Source organism: Aythya marila (genome assembly GCF_965140915.1).
Source record: "Aythya marila genome assembly, chromosome: 15".
Classification (NCBI taxonomy): domain Eukaryota; kingdom Metazoa; phylum Chordata; class Aves; order Anseriformes; family Anatidae; genus Aythya; species Aythya marila.
The window spans coordinates 16,549,717-16,570,640 of NC_139056.1; the positions used below are offsets into that span (position 1 = coordinate 16,549,717).

Genomic DNA, 20,924 nt, shown 5'->3' on the forward strand with positions numbered 1-20,924 from the left:
TTACATAAGATTTACCCACAAACGCCACTCAGGCTTTTCAGTGAAAGTGCTTTTCCTTGCATCCCTGGTGCAGAGCCACGGGCTGGGGACCCACACAGTGCCTGGGAGCAGGGGATGTGGGCACTGTCCGTGGGCCACCTGCACCCTCAACAGGCAGCCTGGCAGGAAGAGGAGCGAGGCCGAAGGCCAGGCAGAGCCACAGCCCTTGCAACACCCCCAGGGGGACGTGCAGCCCTGGGAGGAGCGGGGACCCCAGGCCCTGTGGTGTCCCCACGTCACCCGGCTGCATCCTGCCTCGGAGACCATCCCCAGCCTGGCTGCAGGCGGCAGGCAGCAGCAGCACATCCCTGTCCCCATCCCCGTCCCCCTGCCCACGGGATGTGGCTGCTGAAGGGCTGGCGGAGAGGAGGAACAAGCCTGGAGGCATGCAGGGGGACAGGCACTCGATGGCAGGCAGGGCCCTGGAAGGGGCCGTTTCAGCTGGGGAAGGGGAGAGCAGAGCAGAGGAGCCGCTCCTTGCGCCCTGGGGCTGCCAGGACCTCGCTCCTGCTGCGAGCTCCACTTCTCCTTATCAGCATCTGAGCGCGATATTCAATTACACGGCACAAAATGCTGCGTCAGCAAACCGGGGCGCAGCGGGACGCCCGCCAGGTGCAGGCAGCGAGCAGCTCCTGCTGTCCCACCGCGGACATCTGCACGTGCCAGCGGCCTGGAGTGGGGTCCCCAGCCATGCCAGGGCTCCCTGCTCCAAGCACCAGGGGCTCTCAGCACCCCCCTGCCTGCTTCCAGGGCTGGGGAGCAGGAGCAGGGCTGGGGGTGGCTGCAGCCGGGGCAGCGCGGTGCCCCCAGACCCTGCCCTGTGCCCTCACTGCAGCACAGGGCAGGTCTCACTGCAGCAGCAGGGACCGTGAGCAAGTAAAGTCGGTGCCTGAGCAGTCACAGCTCCTCCGAGCACGTAAAGCCCTGATTGAATTTTAAATCCCCGTCCATGCGGCACAGACGGGGCCAGGTGCATGCAGATGAGGTGCCTGGAGCTGGGGACCAGGCTCTGCAACCCCTGCTGACGTCCAGCGCTGTGCCTGGCGCTGACCCGTGAGGGCTCCAGGGCTCCATCCCAGCCTCCTGCCCCTCTGGGCTCCCCGGGGCAGGCAGGAGCCGGCCCTGCAAAGGGACACGTGCTGCGGGTGGTGCTGGGCTGTGGCAGAAGTTTCTCCCAGCCCACGCGGAGGCAGCGGGCTCGGCGTGCCCCGGAGGCAGCTCCCTGGTGCGCTCCATCAGCGGGCAGACAGCCCGACCAGCGGGACACGTGTTAGCGGCGCAGCCCGGCGCCGATGGGTGACAGATAAGGAGGACGGCTTTGGAATAGCAACAGATATCAGCGCCCATCCGTCAGGTTCCCAGCCTCTCCTCCGGGCACGCAGGGAAATGGAGCGGCTGTGGGATGGGCAGGGGCACCGCGGGGTCCCCATGGCGTGGGGAGGGATGGGACAGCACTGAGTGAACCCCACACAGCCCCCGTGACAGGGAGACCCCTCGCCCTGGCAGCACACACCAGTTTAATGAAGGCTTCCAGCAAAGCCCCCACATCAGTGTAGCCGGACCCTGGGGTGTTACAGCCCCCGTGCCCCATCCCCGCTGCAGCACCCCGGGAAGGGCCGGGCGCTGCTGGCACCACAGCCCCGGCACCGGGGCCGAGCGGGTGCCCGGCAGCCCAGGGCTGCCGCCAGGCTCCCCAACAAAGGTGCCATTCAGGGCCGGTGGAGAGGTGCCCAGGGCCGCTTCCGCTGCCCGCTGCCGCCCCAATGAGCTGCTCCTGGGAGAGGGGCCGAGCCGCCCTCCGCCATGCAAATCGCCGGCGGACAAAGGCAGCGCGCTGGCGCGGGTGCAGGAGCGGCCCCGCGCCCAACACTGGCTCCAGTCTTCAGCCCTGGCCCTGAGACGGGCCCCACTCGCTGCCCCTGCAGGACGGACGGACGGACGGACGGACGGACAGGCGGCAGCAGGGCCGCGGTGCCTGCCCTCTCCCACGGGCTGCTCCCGGCGAGGGGCTTCCCCTGGGGATCGGCAGCACGGGCTGCTGCGCCCTGCTACGCTGATCCCCGCGCGCCCACCCTGCGATCCCAGCTGGGCTAATTTCCCAGGCAGCAGTTCCTAATTATCTGCTATTAAGGCCCAAAGTGCCTTCTTTAAACCCAAATCAGGGACACAGCTCCCTGAGGATGCAGCAGCTCATTCCTCCGGCAGCAGGCAGGGAGCAGCAGCGCAGGGGGGCCGGCTGCCGTGTCACCTCTGTCCCCACCTCGCCGGGGGCTGCTGGGCAGCGTGGGGGGACACACAGAGCAGCAGCCCTGTCCCCAGGCTGGGTGGTGTCACGCAGAGCCCGGGCTGCACCCACGGCAGCCCCCAGCTCCGGCCAAAAAGGCATCGGCCGAGCGAGCTGAATAAACCATAGCGGAGGAACTCTTCTCCCTGCACCTGCAGAAGAGGCTGCCGCTGCCAAAATCTGTTTAGCACTTCAATAAATGCTCGTGCCAAGTGCTTAGTCAGTGACTTCCAGCCGCGCAGCGGTTTGACTTTCCTTAAAACCCTGGCAGCGGCCGTGCGCACCGCGAGCCCCGCTGCATCCCCCTCGCCTCGGCAGCGCTGCGGAGAGCTCGGGGCCCAGCGCGGCTTCTCGGCTTCACACACGGCCGAGGTGCGGCTCACGCTGATGGGGAGAGGTCCTTAGGTGGGTGCCAGTTGTTTGGGTGGCCGCCAGCGTCCCCGGAGGGAGCAGCCCGTGGTCCCGTGCCTCCAGGGTGCAGCACCCCGGGGTGCGCCCCGTGGCACGGTGAGGTGCAGATGACAGCACGGAGAGCTCACACGGACGGCTCACACGGATGGATCACACGGATGGATCACACACGGACAGCTCACACGGACAGCTCACACCAACATCTCGCACGGACGGCTCACACGGACAGTGGCTGGCACCCCCACCGCCCCCGCCACGGCCCCAGATGGCAAGAGCCGGCGCGGCTCCATCTCCTGCGGAGCACCAGCCCCGTGTCTGTGCCAGCACCAGGGCCCCTGATGGATGAGGGCTTTGCACCGGCAGCTCCCCGGCCCTGGGCAGGGCAGGCCACACCACCAAGGCTCCCCAGGGGCCTCAAGCAAAGCCCTCGTGGCCATGTGGCCCCGCAGACCTGCAGTTAACCCCTCCTGTAACAAAGCAGCATGCCTGCCTGGCGCAGAGGCTGCCCCGCTCCTGGTCAGGGGTCCAGCTGATGGCACACTTTGGCACGGGGCATGGCACAGCACAGCCAGGTGCTCACAGCTCCCAGGAGCCCAGGGAGCAGGATGGGTGCCCTGGGGAGCAGGGTGGGCATCCTGGGGAGCTCCCCAAGCACACTCCTGGGTTTGCAGCCCGGGGCAGTCTCAGGCACGGCGCGGGATGCGCGGCCTGCTTGGAGGGGGCGAGGCATGAGAGAGCTCGTTAACGGCATGGAAGAACCAGGAAAATTCCATCTAACGAGGGAGAAGAGAGGAAGCTGAGAACACTGCCAATTAAAAATACCGGACACAAAAGGCGATGGGCAGACGGGGAGGAGAGCACAGCTCCTGCACGGCCGCTGAGCCTGCTGCTGCATCTCACCCGCGCGGCACAGCCCCGGCTCTCCTCCCTGCCAGGGCCACCGGAGCAGTGACAGAGAGCACCGGGCACCCGTGGGCACCAAGCACTGTCCTGTCCTGCTCGCATGGTGCAGAAGCCAGGGCCATGGGCATGTTTTGCAGCACAGAGGGACAGTGGCACCCCCAAAGCTGGGGCCTTGCTCAGAACAAGTGAGCCCAGCCCTGTCCTTGGGGCACCCCGGTGTCCCCTCTTTGCTCCCTGGGGGCTGCTCGGGTGGTGGTTGTGCCATCACGAGCAGGGTGCACCCCACAGCATCCCGAGGGGCCTGGCAGTGCCCAGCAGGATGGGATCAGCTGCTCCAGGGGAGGGAACTGAGCTGCTCCGGGATCCGAGCCCCAGCACTGCCGGTCCATCCTCAGCCAGAGATTGCTGTGCACACAGAGAGACGCAGACATCTGCCATAGACACCGACTATAAACAGAGTCTGCTGCGTGTAAACACCGCCTCGGGGAGCTAATCCCAGCTACTACTCCCATAAATGCCTTTACTTAAGCGACGGGATCGCAGCAGCTCAGTGCACGCCTGAATTCAGAGCCCGGCGTGTGGCGGCGGAGGCGCGCTGCCCTGCCCGGGGGCTCCTCTCCCTTCCCGTCAGCGTGCCATCCTGCCAACCCCCTGCGCTCACAGCCAGCACAGCGCCAGCAGCGATCGATCCCAGCCGGGGTCCCGGGGGGCTCCCGGCCATGCCCCCGTTGCCGAAGCGCACGGAGCAGAGCGGCCCCGCGGCACGCAGGCGTCCCGGCCCGCTCCCCCCGGCAGGGCTGGGTGGCCGCGGCGTGCCAGGAGCAGGGAGAGGGAGGCTGCACCGAGCAGATGGCTCCAACCTCCGCGAAATCAACAGCCGCTTAATGAGGGGAAAGCTGCGTCTGCCCCCCCCCTGCCTCCCCGGCTCGGCGGCCGCTAATGAGCCGGGGGGCAACGGGGTGACCCCGCAGGGTGCCCACAGCTCCGTGTGCCCGAGCCCAGCCTGGCCACGGCCCCCAGGCACCGAAGATCACGGCACCAACTTCAGAGGGTGCGGGGGGGATCCGGCAGTGACATCGCTGTGAGCTGCCAGATAAAGGAAGCATCCAAAATAGCTGCTCTTAATTATATCCCTGCTGACGAGTGCCACGCCAACAACGGGCGCTGGAAGCTCGCGTTGCATGAGGAGCCCTGGCAAGAGCAGTCCGACTTGCTCTGTGTCACCGGGTCCCCACGGGCACGCGCATGGGCAGAACGTGTGGCCACGTGCTCTGCTCACGCGTGTGCCCCCGGGGAACGTGTGGAGGTGACAGGGGGACGTGCCCGGCGAGGACCAGGACACCGCAGGCTGTGCCGGGGGGGGGCTGCTCCTCGCTGCTGTCCGACAGCAACGTGCCTGTGCGCCTGCAGCCAAGGTCGTGCCAAGCACCGAGCCCCGCGCTATGCTGAGATGCTAATGAAGCCATTATCATCTTCTGATCAATGTTGACTGTATAAATAATGCACCGGGAAGCTCGCGGGCTGCTGGCGAGATGCGATTGAAGCAGGGCTGTGTGCTGCCTGCACTGGAAGGGGTTGGCTGGGGCAAAGAGGAGCAGGGCTGGGACGGACACACTGCAGCTGGATGCTCAGTGCCCACCTCAGCTGGGTGGCAGCCGCCCGGCACAGCGGCACAGCCTCTGCTCGCCACAGCTGGACAACAACTGCCCGGCACAGCTGGATATCTGCCTGGCACAGCTGGACAGTGCTCAGCACAGCTGGATCCCACTGCCCGTCACAAGCTGTTCTCCAAATCCCCGCGTGCTTTGGGGGCTGCTGGCCCCGTGCTCAGCATGTGAGGGACCCACAGCTCTCACGGGGAGTCCCTCCGTCCCTCCTTCCCCTTACCAGGGTGCTGTGGGTCCCATGCTCAACCCGCTGCCGTGGCAGGGCAGGGACACCGGGTGCAGGAGGGCTGCGGAGGCTGCCGAGCGGCTGGGTGCAGCAGGGCTGTCCCCAGGGAAAAACAGCTCCGGGGGGAGGCCGAGGGGCAGCGTGGGGCCACCCTGGCCATGGGCACGGATTGCTCCGGATGCCCCGGCCGTCGCGCGGAGCCTTCCCTGGGGAGCCGAGAAATCTGCACTTCAAAATCAATAGGCCGTGGCAGCCTGAGTCACGGTGCTGCAGCAGCGCAGGGCTGTCCCCTGGGGCCAGAATGAAGCAACTTAAATGCAGCTTTCAAGAGGCAGCGGGGACTCCTTTGTATTTTTTATAAAAAGGAAACTTTCAGAACCAAAGGGAGGAAGGACGGGCTGTCCCTCCAGGCCGCCAGGGCAGGCAGGGATGGCACGGATGGGGGAGGACGGAGCGCAGAGAGACAGGCGGAGGGGACCGGGGGACACCCAGAGCAGAGCCAAGCTGCTGAGCAGCTGGGGCCAGACCCAGCCACCTTGACCGTGGCCGTGCCAAACCTCAGATCCTCCCGTCAGGAGACCCTGTGGTGCCCACCAGAGCCGTGCCGGGGCAGCGGCGCTCAGCAGCAGCTCGGTGAGCATCCCCGCTCCCTCGCGCCACCAGGACGTATCCTCACCTGACCCCTGCCGCGTGGTGCCGTGTGTCACCGGCACTGCAGCCACCCTGCTGTCACCCTGCTGTCACCCTGCTGTCCCCCCTGTGTGGCTGGGGCCATGGGGAGGGCAGCAGCAGCACGGGCAGGGTGGCGAGGTGGCAGTCCCAGCACCGCGTGCCGCAGGGGGGCACGAGGCTCTGCAGCGCCCCGCCGGCCCCACGCCAGCCGCACGCCCACCCCCGGCTCCGCTGAAATCCGTGCTGGTGCTGTTTTCACGGAGCCTTAATTGAAAGTCTATTCTCCCAGCTCCAGGGCGATGTTAAACAGGTAATTTTCAGTAATCGCACCGGCTGCAAGGAGGCACCGCCAACACGGCGAGGCTGCCGTGCGCTGGGGGTGGGGGCAGACGAACACGCCTGGGTCAGGGCTGGGGGAGCGGAGAAGGGAAGGTGCTGGCACTGCCTGCCTGCACCCCGGGGCAGACACAGCCCTGCCTGTCCCTGTGCCTGTCCCCCTCACCTTGTCCCTGTCCCTCGCCTCCTTCCCAGGGCCAGGGAGGGTCAGGAGGTCCAGCCCCAGCCCCGCTGGGCAGCAGAAAGGGACCGGGATCCTTGAGTATCTTGGAGCATCATTAACTAATGACCCTTGCTGTCATCTGGCCTCCCACGAATCCAGCTGCAGCCCAGGCATTGCTGGAAAGCGTTGGGGAGCTCCCTGGCAGACACAGAGCCTGTGCCTCTGGGTGCGTGCAGAGAGCCCAGATAAGCACCAGGGAACTCCGCACCGCTGCGGGGCTGGGACCTGGGCTCCCAGACCTTGCCCTGCCAAAGGAGGCCCTGGGGGCTGCTTTAAACACAGCGCCTGGAGTGCTGTCATCAGTCCTCAACCATGTGGAAACCTGCTCCACCTCCCCCAGCACTGCCAAGCTCTCCATGCCCACCACGCGCCCTCAGCACCGTGGCCAGGTGGGCGCAGCGTGGGGACGTGCAGCAGGGTGGTGCTGTGCAGCCAGGGGATGCTGTGTGGCCAGGGGATGCTGTGCGGCCACCCAGAGCAGCCAGCTGCAGGGACACGCTGCTCCTCATGGCCTCACAGCGCTGCGGGGCAAGGACAGGGCTCGCGGGTCTGCTCCCAGTGTGCCCAGTGTCCCCAGCACGGCACACGCTGGGAGGGAGCTGGCTGGGGAGCCGGGTGGGGAGGGCTCACTGAGAGAAAACCTCAGGGTCTGCGAACGCCGGAGCAGAGACAGCCGGAAGAAGAGATGCTGACGAGCAGCACAGAGCCGCGAGGAGCACGCCGTAAACAGCCCAGCTGCAATGCAGGAGCCGGGCAGGCGCTGCTTTGTGCGCTCCAGCTGCTCCGCCAGGAACGGGCCCAAACCTACGTGGGCCTCGGTGAGGAGGCGGCGCGGAGCCGGGCTCCCGACAGCCACATCTGGAAGGGATCAGCCGGCGGCTGCCGCCGAGAGCCGTCCCCAGCGCCGAGCCCCACGCCAGGCCAAGGAGGAGGCGCTGCCGATGCGGCCGGCGGAGACGGCCACAGGCATGTGGTGCACATGGATGCACGGGGATGCACAGGGACAGAGCATGCACACAATGCACACAATGCACACGGTGCACAGGGATGTGCAGGGGTGCATGATGCACGTGGGAGCTGATGGACACGCATGCACTCAGGGCACACATGCACATGGCTGCACACAGGCACATACATGCACACGCGTGCACAGGGGCACACAGGCAGGCTGGCAGAGCAAAACCAGAGCAGAGCAGCCAGCTGGGGGCACAGAAGGCAGCAGAGAGAGAGGCAGCACCCACAGTAGCTGCACACTGACCCCAACCTGCTCTGTCTCGGGCTGATTTGGGCCAACGCAGGGCACAGAGCCGGGGTCCCGGCAGCACCCAGGGTCCCAGCAGCACGCAGGGCGCAGCAGCCCCACCACCACCTCCATCCCCACTGCGAGGGCCCTGCTCTCACCCTGCAGCCACAGCGACCTTGCTGGCAGGGCCCAAGGAGACGTGGGCAGAGGGGGCACCCCCCCGACAGCCGCTCACCCCCAGCGTGCCGGCACCGTGCTCCCCCGGCCGTGCGGCTCGCCCCGGGCCCGGCATCCATCCGTCATGGTGCTGGAGCAGCAGGCCGTGCCGAGGCCGGCACTGCGTCCCTGACTTCCCATTTTTCAGGCTGATTGCTCCTGTCGCTGCAGAGCCTGGTGTTAAACACCTCATTTTCTACTCCCGTATTGAGTTGGAAAATACTATTAACATTTCATTACAGCTTAAAGATCCCTCTCAGCCTGGCACGAGGAGCTGACCTGCCGGTGCCACCGGCCCCTTGCCGGGCAGGCTGTGCTGCCTGCAGCCCTCAGGGCGAGGAGGGCCGGGAAAGCAAGTCCTGCTCCTGTCCCCGCTGTGGGCAGGACGGTGACCGGGGCAGAGCTGGGTGCTGGTGCTGCTCACCAGCTCGGTGACCGGCCTGGCACAGCACAGCCTCCTGGCACACTGGTCTGGAGCAGCGGAACAAAGCAGGGATGGAGGCACGGGGCAGCAGTGTCCGAGCAGAGCACAAGCGGTTTTTGAGTCCCAGCCCCTTTTCCTCACCTGCAGGAGCCTGGCCCAGCAGTAGCACAGACCAGCCGTTAAATATCTGCAAATTCACTCTTTAGTGCTCTCCCGATGGTGCTTTGAACACTTGTGAAAGGCACCTTTAGCTGCCCAGCGTGGCAAAGCCAGTGCGGAGTGGGTTTGTGGTGAGCGCCCAGCAAGAGGGACAGCAGCCCCGGACCTCGGGCACACCCCACTCCCAAAACCCACACCAGCAGGAAGAGCACAGCAGCAAACTGTGGGCACGGCCCTACAGCCACGCTGCCCCCAGCCCCACGCTGCCCCCAGCCCCACACCACCAGTGGGACCGCAGCCCCTGCCTGCCGTGTGTCCGACACCGAGGACCCCACAGACACGGCTCTGGGGTGGGCTCCCGCTGCACCCACTGCCCCACGGGCACCCACGGGGCCCTGGCACTGCCACGCAGCCACATCCACGGGCATCACCACCGGGGCTGCCTCGCGGCCTCATGACGCACGTGCAGCCACCCGCAGGGCCCCGTGGGCACAGGGGAGCGCAGAGGGCTGGGGGCACCCGGGGGCACCGAGCCACAGAGGTGCTTGCAGCCCTTCCTGGAGGCTGGGGAGGGAAGGGAAGGGTTAAAGGGAGTGCAGCCCGAGCAGCAGAAAGCCAGACGCCAGGCTGGCTACGGGAAACCGCAGGGCGGCTGTGGAGGGGGAGCTGGGGCCGCAGCACCCGGCCCTGCGGCACCGCCGGACCCCGAGCCCCCCACGGCACCACAGCCCCCTCCCGAGCAGCCCGGTCCTGGCCGTGCCCTGCGGCATCGCCCCGCCACCGAGTGCTGGCTGCTCGGGGAGCGCGGTGGCACCGGCAGCACCGGGAGCACAGCGCGGCCGCCAGCAAGGTCCCCGGGCGGGAAGCACTGCGAGAGCCCCAGCACAAGGGGCCACGGCGCAGACACAGGGCTAATTGGTGTCAAACCAGGTGAATTCGGGACTGCCGTGAGGAAATCCAGGCCAGTGAGGGAGCCTGGGGCTGGGCGCCGAGCCGCTGGCCCACATTCCCTGCTGCCCAGGCCCCGCAGCCGGCCCCAAAACGGGAGCAGGAGGGAAGGGGAGGGCTCGTGCCGGCAGCCTCAGCCCAGCCAGAGAGATGCAAGAAAATGTAAAATAAATACATGTCACCCCGGGCTGAGTAATAATCCCCCTCTGGAAGGAAACTTGGCGCATGTCGGCGTGCTCCCAGCTGCCAAGTCCCTGCTCGGTGCGAGGTTTCACACGCAGGTTATAAACCCCGAAAAGAAGTTTATTGGGGAAGCACTGACACGTCGTTACGCACGGCAGCCACCCGGCCCCTCGGGCCCCACGCTGGGGATGCGCTGCCCTCTCCCCGCAGTGCTTCACTCCTCAATCTGTGCTGAGGGGGCCGGGGGGGCCGGGAGAACAGTGTCCAGCCGAGCGATGGAGGCTCCCAGCACCATCACCAGGGGCACTTGGCCGAGCTGCCGCAGGATCCGGCCCCACAGCCCTTTCCAGCCTGGCCCCGCTGGAGGCTGGTGGCACTTGTAGGGTCCCTCCCGCTGCCCAGGGTGGCTGGATGGTGCCTGGGCTCTCCCTGCAGCACGCAGGGGCTGCCTCGTGCAGCATTGGGAGCCATTAGCAGCGGCTGCCGGCCAGGGAAGTTTCCTGTGTTGCTGGAGGGCTGAGGGGAATCGGGCAGCTCCGGCGGCTGCCGGCCACACGCGCCCTGTGCACTGCACCACAATTGGATTTGCAGCTGCCCTGCCTTTTACTGCATGGAAATTGAATTGTAAAATGTCAAAGACATTTCCTAACTGCGCCATATTAGCCCGGTTTTATTAAATACTGTTATCAGAGGAAATTATTAATGCAATCAAATGCAGGCAAAAAAAAAACCTGGAATTAACTGGCCGCCGCGCAGGAGGACACGCCGGAGGGCAGGAGGCCTCCCCCGAGGGCTGCATCCCAGGGTCCCGCTCACACCCAGCCCCTCGGCACGGCAGGGCCCTGCCCGGGACCCCAGAGGGGTCTGGCTCCTGGCTTCTGCCTCCTGGCCCCGGGTTGCCTCTGCTGGCCCCCTTTGTGCTGGGACGGCGGCTGGAGCAGCGTTCCTGCCTGGAGCTGTGCCCCAGCTCGTGGCCCAGGAGCAGTCCCCATGGGATGGCAGCGTCCCGAAGGGTGGTGAGCCCCGTGCCCAGCTGTGAGCCCGGCCAGGCAGTGCAGCTCACCCGGCCCCGGGAGCCCCACAGAGGGACCCAGAGCTCCTGCAGCACACGAGGACACGGGACAGGATGTCTGTGCTGCACAAACCTGCCACACGTGGAAGTGATTTGCAAAGTGCCCAGCACGGTGGGTGGGCGAAACTCAGCAGCGGGACCCGTCCCTCAGCTCCAGGTCCCTCCCGCAGCACAGGGGGGCCATGCAGAAGTGATTTCCAAGTGGATAAGATGAGCGCAGCAGCAACCTCACAGAGAAGGAGCCCGCCTGCTCCAAAATGCCACCACCGAGGGACCCCCCTGCCAGCACAGCGCAGCCCCATCTGCTGCTGCCCAAAGGCCTGGGACGGGGACGCAGCAGCACAGCCCCTGCTGGGGACGCCCCAGGTCCCCGTCCTGCCCCGCAGCGCCCGGGCTGGGGAGGCGAGGTGAAAACGCCAAGTCACTACAATTCTTCGAGGTAGCACCAGGGAGGAGGGGACAGGGAGGGAAACAGTTTGCTGCCAAATCCCTGCATCTGATTTGCGTAACTTTCAGACAACCTCATCAATTATGGATGCCCGGGAAGCGAACGCGGTGCGCGCTGCGGCCGGCCCGGGCCCCACAAACTCTTACTCCACTCTGCTAAATCGGGCCCCACGTCGCCATAGCAACCCGTGTTAATTCACGCAGGGATTTTTAAAATCTCATTTATTAAACCCCACATGAATAGGATATTATCCAGATAACAGAGCTAGAGTTACAAATCTTCCCGGTGCCGAAGAGCGCGGGGAGCACCGGAGGCACGCGTGGGAACGGCACATGGAGAGGGGGCATGGGGACACCCGGCATCGGGACAGCCACTGCTCAGCGCTCCCCCAGCCCCGCTGCTGCTGCCAGGAGCATGGCACCCGCTGCCACACACACAGCCCTGGGTCAGGTCCCCGGGGAGCAGGAGCAGCCCAGTCCCAGCACAGCCCCGGGGGCTCCAGCAGAGCTGGAGAGGTGCAGCCCGGCCAGGGCATGGGGCAAGCAGCCGGGCCTGCAGCGGGCATCCCCCCGGTGCCAGGCTCAGTATCACAGGGGTCCCTTGTCCCTTTCCCAGGAGCCTGGCACTGGGAGCACTGCTGGGTCCCACGGGCATCCTGCTGCACAGCACCCGGGGGGGCTCCGCAGTGGGACATGCGATGGAGCGGGGCTGGGAAGAGATGGGTGCAGGAGGAGGTGGTGGCACTCGGCACGGCACCGCTGGCTCTTGTCACAGCCATGCCAGCTGTGTGCCCAGGCCAGTGGGGGCTTGGGAGGGGTGCGTGGGGACAGTGTGTGGGCCACACATGGTTCCTGGACCCGTGTGCTGCTCTGGGAGGCTGCGAAGTGGCAGCACCTGAAGTGGGTTGGGAAGAAGGAGGCTTGGTGCTGGAGCCTGTTCCCTCCCTGCACAGACCCTCAGGAGGGGCACTGGAGGCACAGGGGACACCGTGCTGGTCCTGCATGGCAGCTAGACACAGGGACACCGTGCTGGCCCTGCACAGCTGTGGGCACAGGGGATGCAACAACGGCCCTGCACGGCACCAGGACATGGGGGATGCCACGCTGGCCCTGCACAGGAGTGGGGACATGGGGGAGGCTGTGCCAGCCCTGCTCAGCACCAGGACACAGGGGACACCCACACTGGGCCAGCTCAGAAAGAAGCCAGGCAGAAACACCCCTGTGCGGCCAGGATCAGGGGACGCTGTGCCAGCCCCGCACAGCTCCGGGGCCACGGGGGTGCCCACATTTGGGGGGCACCGAGGGAAGGACTGTGGGCACGGTGGTGGCGGGGCTGTGCGCAGCGTCCCCGCGACTCGGTGCCGCGCGGGTGCTCCCCGGGGGCCGCGCCTGAGCCCAGGGACAGCCCCCGGCCCCGCCAGCCCTGCACGCCAAGGCCTGAAACCTGCGGCTGCATCAGCACCATGAATAATTCAGTCCCGGGTAAAACGCCTCAGCAGAGCAGTTGGAACGCACGGAGAGCAGACACTCCCGGAGCCACACACATGTACACACACGGAGACGCACAACTACACCCCCGCAGCCTCGCGCACGGCCGTCCACGGCGGTGTGCACGCCTGGAGAGGGCTGTGCACAGCCCGGCGCAGAGATGCTCGCGGGGAGACACCCGTGGAGATGCATCCAAACACCCCCACACGGAGAAACACCAACACAGACACATCCAAACACACATATGCCAGGGTACACACCGGCACACCAACACAGTCCCGCACCCAAACACAGGCACACACGCACACCCGGGCACGCACGCAGACGAGCACGGGCACAGCTGCACCCAGGCACACGCACATATGTGTGCAGGCGGCGGCAGCCCTGGTGCACGCACACACACACACACACACACACACACATGGTCCGTGCACACAGACGCGCACGGATGCCCCCCCCCCTGCCCTTCCCGACCCCCCCCCAGTGCTGCAGCGGCCCGGCCCGGCTCCCCGGGGGGCTCGGAGCCTCTCCGGGGCGCGGGCAGTGCGGGAGGCGCTGCGGGGCTGCACCGGGACCGCCGAGCCCCTGCAGCTCCGAGCACCCGCGCGGCTCCCGGGGTCGCTCCGCCGCCGCCGCCCGCCCACCCCCCCCCCCCCCCGCGGCCCCGCCGGACCCCCCCCGCCCCCAGCCGGGCCGAGCCCCGGGGCGCCGCCGGGGATGCCCGGGGGCCCCCGCCCGCCCCGCCCCGCACCGCACCGCGCCGCACCGGGGATGCTCGGAGCCGGGGAGGGGCAGGGCGGCCGGGCTGCGGGTACCGGCGCCCCCCCCCCGCCGCCCTGCCCGGGGCCGCTGCCGGTCGCTGCCCGCTGCTCCGCCGCCCCCCCGCCCGGTCCGGCCCGGCCCGGCCCGGCTCGGCTCGGCTCGGCCCGGTCCCCGCGGCGCGGCGCGGCACTCACTGGCTTTGCCGGGTTTGGGCCTCTGCAGCAGCTTCTGCACGGCCGCGATGTCCTCCGCCTTCACCGCCTGCACCAGCTCCTGGTCCTTGCCCATGGCTCCGCGGCGCCGGGGCTGCCGGCTGCGGGCTCACGGCCCGAGCATCCTCCGCGGCGAGGGGCGGGCGGGCGGCTGGCGCGGCTCGGCTCGGCTCGGCTCGGGGCCCCCCCCCCCCCAGTCCCCAGCCCGCTCCGGAGGCGGGGGCGGCGGCGGCGGCGGGCGCCCGGGGCGGGGCGGGGCGCGGCGGGGCGGGGGGGGCCCCACCGGGAACGTGGGGGGGGCACCGCGGCCGCTCGGGAGCCGCACCGGGGCGCACGGCAGGAGCGGAGAGGGGGAGGAAATACGGGGGAGAGGGGGGGGGCACGGAGGGGCGGGAGCCCCGGCGGGAGAGGGGGGGGGGGCGCCGGGAGCGCGGGGAGGGGGCTGGGGGGGTCCGCGGGGAGGAAGGGGAGGGGGCGCGGGGGGGGTGCCCGGGGCTGGGGGCTCCCGGAGAGGGGCTCCCGGGGGGGGGCGCGGTGCGGCCGGAGCGGGGTAAGGATGGCGGGGGGGGGGGGCTCGGTGCGGCTGCGGCACCCGGCGGAGGGCCGGGGGGGCCGTGCCCGCCGGGAGGCCCCGTCCCAGGGCCCCGTCCCGCGGCTCTGCCCGGCCCCTGCAGTCCCCCCCCCGGCGGCTGGTGGAGGGAAGCGGGCCGGGGGAGCTGCTGGATTCCCGCAAATAAAGCCCTGATCGCTGCCTAATTTTCCGCCTGTGCAGACACAATGGCCGGTGACATTTCGTCCCCGGGCGTTTTTTTGCGGCTTGAAGGACCCGAAGGCACTGAAGGTGCTGGGTGGGGGCTGCCCGGCTGGGCCGGGGCCGGGAGGGTGCTGGGGAGCCCCTGGGAAATGGGGCAGCGATGGACAAGGCTCTGCCAGCACCTGCACAAAGTCGGGGACAAATTTCTGCTCTGCCAGGCGAATTAATGCCTAAAAGGCTTGCTGAGGTCCCAGCTCTGGAGAATCAACCTTGGGGTGTGCGTGCCCAGAAGCTGGCACCCAGCTGGGGCGCAGCGGGGCAGCGAGCAGGCGGCTGCACAGGGCAGGCAGCTGCAGAGCCCCACGGGGTGCAGGGCACGGGGACAGGCAGCCACAGACCCATGTGGCAGAGGGAAGGATGGGGGGCACAAGGCAACACCCAGACCAACAGCCCTGAAGTGCCCCTGGCCCACCCCAGGCCTGCCCAGGCTGGCCGGTGCCCAGCTGGAGCCACGGGCACCTTCCTCAGCCCCCACCTCCCCCTGCAGCCCCCGGCTCTGGCTGACTCGGGGGCAGCGGGGTCCTTCTCCTCTCCCTGCCCCCATTTTCCAATCCAGGACATTTGGGTTTCCAGCACGAGACGCCGCCTAATCTGCCCTCTAATCCCGCAGGCTGGTGGTGCGCGGCCGCACGGGGACCTGAGCTGCTGCGGGGGTCCCCGGGGCTGGGGGCTGGGGCTCTGCACGTGCCCGGGCTGCCCCGGCAGGTCAGGGCTTCCCTGGGGTCTGCCACCACTCGAGGACATCAACACAGCTCCTCAGCAAAGGGCCCTTTGTACCCCACAGCCTCTGCCTCAAGGCTTTCCCACCCAGCACCCGGGGATGGGGCAGCCCCCAGGACACCAGACCGCACTGGGACACGGGTGGCAGAGCTGTGTGCCCCCCCCCCCCCCCGTGAGCCACGCTGTGGCAGCAGGAGCCCCAGAGTGCCCCGTGTTTCTGCAGCTCCCTCCAGGCTCTTGCCAAGCCTCGTTGGTCCTCACGGAGCAGCACAATGTGCAGTGAAGCATCCACATCACCGCCCTGTGCACGCGGAGCCCAAACCGGTGTTAGGACAGGGAGAGCTGTGGGCACGGGGGGGGCTTCCCTTCGCCTCCCCCTGCAGCAGGGCCGGGCACGTGGGGGCACCGCCGCACAGGACCCCTTGCTGGCAGCAGCCGGAGGCAGCCCTGCTGCAGGACGCCCACCCCGTGCAGGCTCCCCCCGTGCAGGATCGAGGGCTGCCCCCACAAGAGGCACGGCCACCTTGGCTGGGGCAGGACCTGCGGTGCCTGAAAATGAAAAAGGGGCCCCAGCCCCGAGCAGCTGAAGCCCCCCCGGGACAGAGAAGCAGGGTCCCCTCCCCACCCAGCCGGGCTGATCCCTGCCCCTGCTTCCCCTCCCTCTCCCCTGGGGAGGGGGCAGAGCCGTGCCCCCCTCCATCACCCAGCAGCATCTACAAAAATACTTTATTGTGGGAGGGGGGCGCGCAGGAGCTCTCTGTGCAGTAGGGAACAACCAGCAGCCATGCCTCGAGCAGGAGGGGGGTGCAGCCAGCAAACCAAACCCCGACCGGGGCTCCTGCAGCCCAGTCCCGGGGGGCAGCTGGAGCTGGGAGGGGGGGGCACAGCCCCTAGGACGCCTTGGGGCGGGCGTTGAGGCGGATGATGGCCCGGTAATCCCGGACCAGGTCCCGCAGCTGGTCCAGGTAGGGGTTGACGTTCTCCTCCATCCACTCCTCCACCGTGTCGGGGAAGTAGATGCTCTCCAGCTGGGCACGCAGCTCACGGACCAGGCTCTCCCAGTCCTCGTGGAGCCTGGGGTGGGGAGAAGGGAGTGAGAGCTGGCTCCGGCTTCCCCAGGGCGAGACTGGGACCTCCTCAAAATGAGGGGGGGACCCGGGGCTGCTCCTGCCCCCCGGCACCCCACGTACTTGAGCAGCTTGCTGCCGAAGCTCTCCATGTTGCGGGGGTTCCCAAACTGGTGCTTCCGATGGTAGGGGCTGAACCAGCCCTTGATGCCGCTGGGGAGGCACAAGGGAGGGGGGGTGCAGGGGGCAGGGGGCCACCCAGACCCTGCAGGGCCATGCCGCTCCAGCCCCACGGCCAGACCCTCCCTCCGCCCTTACCTCTCTTCCTCCAGGGCTTTCTGGACGCTCTCCTTCAGGTGGCCGTTTACCTGCTCCACCATGTGATAGATTTCCACGCCGGGGAAAGCTCCCCTTCCCTCACTGCGGGGAAAGCGTGGAGGGGAGGTGAGAGCCCAGCACGTGGCACGGCACCAGCCACGGCTCCAGGCTGGGTGGTGAGCCCCCAAACCCTGCAGGGCTGGGGGCAGCACTCCCTGCTCCCCCCCCGGGGCACCCCGCTCCGTGCCGCAGCCACGCACCACGTGCCCTGCTCCAGCTGCAGGCTCTGGAAGCCCAGCACATCCAGGACCTTCCTCCGCGTCTCTTCCATGAAGCCCCCTGGGGAGGACGAGGAGAGGGGACCCAGGTGACCCCACACCACACCAGGGGAGCCCTGCTGCCCCCTCCCCGGCAGCCAAAGGGGCTCCAGCGATGCTGGAAGGGTGTGGACGAGGGGCACGGCCCCGCTCACCGTGCACCAGGGTCTGCAGGCACGCAGCCAGGGAGGGGATGCCGACGGGCAGCAGCTCGCAGAGCACCGAGTAGTGGTCGTACCTGCGGGGCAGGGACAGCCGTGTTGTCACCTCGTGCGTGGCTCCCTGGGCGGTGGGGCTGGGACGCGTGGCACGGCGCCCACCTCTGCCAGCCGGTGAGGACGATGCCCTGGAAGCGCAGCGGGGCGAAGCGCGGCACGGCCCGCATCACCCGCAGCCAGCTGAGCTGGTTCCTCACGTGGTGGTTCAGCGGGGGCCAGGCTTGCGCCGGGCCCGTGGTGCCCTTGAAGGCGCTGGCGAACCACACGGCCTCGAAGCCGCTCTCCGCGTATTTGGCCAGGAACTGCCCTGCGGCACCGGGGAGCGGGATCACGCTCGTGGCTCAGCGGTGTGGGGTTGGCACGGGGTGGGCAGGGACCCCCAGCTGCCAGGGGCTGCGCTGCCCAAAGCAGGAGCCTGTGCACAGGGGGGCTTCTCGGGGCTGGAAGGAAAGCGGGAGCCAGCGTGGCCGAGGTGAGCAGGAAGCATCACCCCTGAGACAGCGGGATGGCAGGGACAGGTACCAGACCCTGTGCCACCCCGTGCCACCATCCTGGGGGCCAGCTGGGCTCGGTGTGGTGGCTGCAGCAGCGGTGCCACCAGCCACGGGGTCGTGTCCCCCCCCTCTCCCCTCCCCAGGGTCCTGGCACGGCACCTTACCAATCTGCTCGACCTCGAAGTCGGGCGCGTAGAACCACACCACAGGCGAGACCTGCTTTGCTATCCCAGACTCTGCAAGGCAGGGACAGGGACATCAGCATCAGGACCAGCAGCAGGAGGGTGCCTGGGGGTCCTCACACCCCCACCAAGATGCCCAAGTGCTGCCGTCCCCATCCTCTCACCCCGCAGGGCTCCCGTGCTGATCTTCCTCAGCATGTCGTCCCACATAAGTGCCCGCAGCCCCCGGTACCGCGCGGCGAGGAAGCCCAGCACCTGCTTGATGTGCTTCAGGTACATGGTGCCCACGTCCCCCCTGTTGTGGCTCATCCAGCTCTTGGAGTCCATCCCCTCCCCAAGGTGGAAGACCTGGATTTGGGGTTTCAGGGGGTGCTCAGCACGCCTCGGGGCAGGCCTGGCAGCCGGCGGTGCCCGGGGTCCCGCAGAGCCCACCTCGTCCGCCCCGATGTGGATCCAGGAGGAGCGCCTGTGCTTCTCCATCACCTGCGACAGGAGGCTCTTGAGCAGTGCCAGCGTGTCCGGGACGTGGGGGTTGAAGCTGTTGGGGAAGCGCTCGACCTCCCGCAGGTGCTGGTACTTCTCGTGCTTGAGGATGAACTGCGTGGGGAGGAAACCCCCCGTGGGGGCCAGATGTGGGCCAAAAAGGGGGGATAAAGGAACAGGGCTGGGGACACGGACCCAGTGACGCGGACCCAGTGACGCATCCATCTCCAAGCCAGGTGCTGGGGACACAGCCCCCCTCCACCTCTCAGTGTCCCCGTCCTGTCCCCCCCCCAGTAAATGCTCCTGGCCCCTACCTCCACGTGCCCAAAGGTCTGCACCAGGGGCACCACCTCCAGCTTGTGGAGCTCCGCCAGCTGCTGGATCCAGTCGATGTCCTCCTCGCTGGGGAGGGCAGGGACAGCCTCAGTGCGGGCCACATGGGCACAAGGACATTCCCTCCTCCTCCTCCTCTTCCTCCTCCAGCATCCTGCCCCACCCCAGGTCTCCCGGCTGCCCCATACCTATGAGGACTTGGCTTTGGGGCCACAAATATTGACCCAGCAGAGCAGGGAGCAGGTCTGCCTGCAGCACCGTGCACAGCTCGGGCACAGCCCAGGCAGGGCACACCCAGGCTGGCACCAGCAGTGCCAGCATCCCCTCGGCCAGCCCAGCACCAGCCCCATCTCACCTGTAAGCGTACGGAGACCTGAGGACTTCTAGCTCGCCCTTGAAGGGGAACATGTCCTCGTACTCGATCAGGACCCCGTTGGCACCCAGCCAGGACAGGAGTGGGAAGAGCTGCGGGACGGCAGGGCGGGCTCAGCCTGCTGGCACCCCTGGGTGCGGGTGTCAGCGGGGACAGCCAGGCCCAGCCTTGCCCCACTTGGCTGGTCCCCAGCGCCTTCACCTGCTCCAGGTAGGAGACCTTGGGCGCAGCTCCCTTGAGGTCGAGGTGCACGAGCCTCATCTCGGTGGCACTGCTGTCCTTGGGGCCCTGCTGCCCGGGGCCCTGCCTCGGGGCCGTTATCTTTGCCACGGGGAGCTCCAGAGCCTGGCTCCGGGAACCGGCGCCCTGGCCGGTGTCACCCGTGTCCCCCCAGAAGCCGCTGTCCTTGGGGATGTGCCTGTGCAGCTCCAGGGTCAAGCTGCAGGGAGCAGAGCAGGGCTGATGGGCACGGATGCACCACCTGCCCCTGGCACCCAGCCCCCGAGTGGGCACAGCCCAGGAGCTCCCCGCAGACCCCCGCCGGTTCCCCGACCCCGCAGGGCTCCCCCAGCTTGTGTCCCGGTCCCGCTCCCACCTCACCTGTCGCGGAGGAGGAACTTGATGCCGGCCAAGGCCACGACGAGCAGCACGGCGAGGCGCAGCAGGTTCAGCTTGGTGCTCCGCTGGCAGGCCATGGCCGCAGGGCAGCGAGCGAGACCCCGAGAGGCAGGGCACCCCACAGACCCGCGCGAGGCCCAGAGGAAGGGGACGCGGCGAGACCCCTCCTGCCACCCTGCTCCCCCGCAGGGACGGGCACTGAGACCTCCGGTGCCCCCCCTACCTCACGTGCCCCGGGGGCTGGTGCTGGGACCTGCCTCTGCCCCCACGTGCACCCTCCTCGGGTGCTCCGGTGTCACCTCCGAGGGCGGCGGGATGGGGGCTGCTCACGGGACAGCCCTGCCAGGTGGCATCACGGGGTGGCCATGGCACCTGCGGGGGGAGAAGCGATGGGCAGCGGGTGGTGGGCACCGGGCACGGCCACGGTGGTCCTCCCCCAGCACCAGGTGCCCCCGGGGAGCGGGCAGTGGCGCTCACCGCACGTTATTCCAGCTCCCGGGGGTGCTGCGGTGCCATCCCCGGCACCGTCACCTCCCCTTGGGCTGGGGGGCAGCCCAGAGCCCCTCGCCCTGCCCCGCTGCCGGCTCCTCCCGTTATTTAACGGGGAGGCGGCGTCCCGGGGCTCACCCCCCCCCCGCGCTCAGGCCCGGTGCCGGTCGCTCCCCGGTGGCGGTGGCAGCCGCAGCGCCGTGCCCGCAGCCCCCCGGGAGCGCGCCCCGCTCACCTGACACAGCCGGGACCCGCGGGCACGGCGCGGCGGGGGCGGCCCGGTGCCGGTCCCGGTGCCGGTCCCGGTCCCGGTGCCGGTGCCGGTGCCGCTCCGCTGAAGCCCCCGCTCCCCCCGCCCACCCTCACCGGCACCGGGCGCGGGCACGAGCCCGCCCCAACGCCGCTCTTAAAGGGCCCGCCCGCACCGAGCGCCGCCGCCCACCGGGAGCTGCCCGGTGCCCGCTGCCCCCCGCCCGGCCCCCCCCGGTGCCCCCCCCGGTGCCGCCGCCTCTCCAGCCCCGCCCCCTCCGCGCAGACCACGCCCCCTCCCGTTCTAGCCACGCCCCTCCATGCGCACGGCCAC

The 20,924-nt window shown here is 68.5% G+C and overlaps 2 protein-coding genes across 4 annotated transcripts in view; both read right to left on the reverse strand.

The window, feature by feature from the left end:
- The window catches only part of CASKIN1 (CASK interacting protein 1), a gene marked incomplete at both ends in the record, with an annotated part of 29,602 nt that extends 15,611 nt beyond the window's left edge, over positions 1-13,991 (reverse strand). For both annotated transcript variants that reach the window (XM_082772022.1, XM_082772021.1), the window contains one exon: positions 13,898-13,991. In XM_082772022.1, the coding sequence (XP_082628148.1) occupies positions 13,898-13,991 (94 nt within the window). The remainder of the gene's footprint in view (positions 1-13,897) is intronic.
- A 2,250-nt stretch (positions 13,992-16,241) lies between these two features.
- On the reverse strand, positions 16,242-20,652 carry LOC309883752 (hexosaminidase D-like). 2 transcript variants are annotated; one of them, XM_082772070.1, is made up of 14 exons: positions 20,577-20,652; positions 19,835-20,224; positions 19,436-19,673; positions 19,217-19,326; positions 18,843-18,930; positions 18,478-18,642; positions 18,210-18,393; positions 18,028-18,099; positions 17,472-17,676; positions 17,307-17,389; positions 17,095-17,173; positions 16,835-16,936; positions 16,640-16,729; positions 16,242-16,523 (listed from the first exon to the last, which is right to left on the reverse strand). In XM_082772070.1, exons 2-14 carry the CDS (start codon positions 19,927-19,929, stop codon positions 16,340-16,342), a joined length of 1,695 nt encoding a protein of 564 aa, XP_082628196.1. In that variant the 5' UTR covers positions 19,930-20,224; positions 20,577-20,652; the 3' UTR covers positions 16,242-16,339. The 2 variants fall into 2 exon arrangements, with proteins under 2 accessions (XP_082628196.1, XP_082628197.1); XM_082772071.1 differs by lacking the exon at positions 20,577-20,652 and having other exon boundaries at positions 19,835-20,449.
- Positions 20,653-20,924: the final 272 nt, after the last annotated feature.

Excerpts from the sequence above, each read along its gene's own strand:
- LOC309883752 (XM_082772070.1), bottom strand. The coding sequence starts at position 19,929 with ATGGCCTGCCAGCGGAGCACCAAGCTGAACCTGCTGCGCCTCGCCGTG. Across the intron at positions 18,643-18,842 it reads AGACCTTTGGGCACGTGGAG|TTCATCCTCAAGCACGAGAA; the intron begins GTAGGGGCCAGG and ends CTCCCCACGCAG. Across the intron at positions 18,394-18,477 it reads TCCACATCGGGGCGGACGAG|GTCTTCCACCTTGGGGAGGG; the intron begins GTGGGCTCTGCG and ends CCCCAAATCCAG.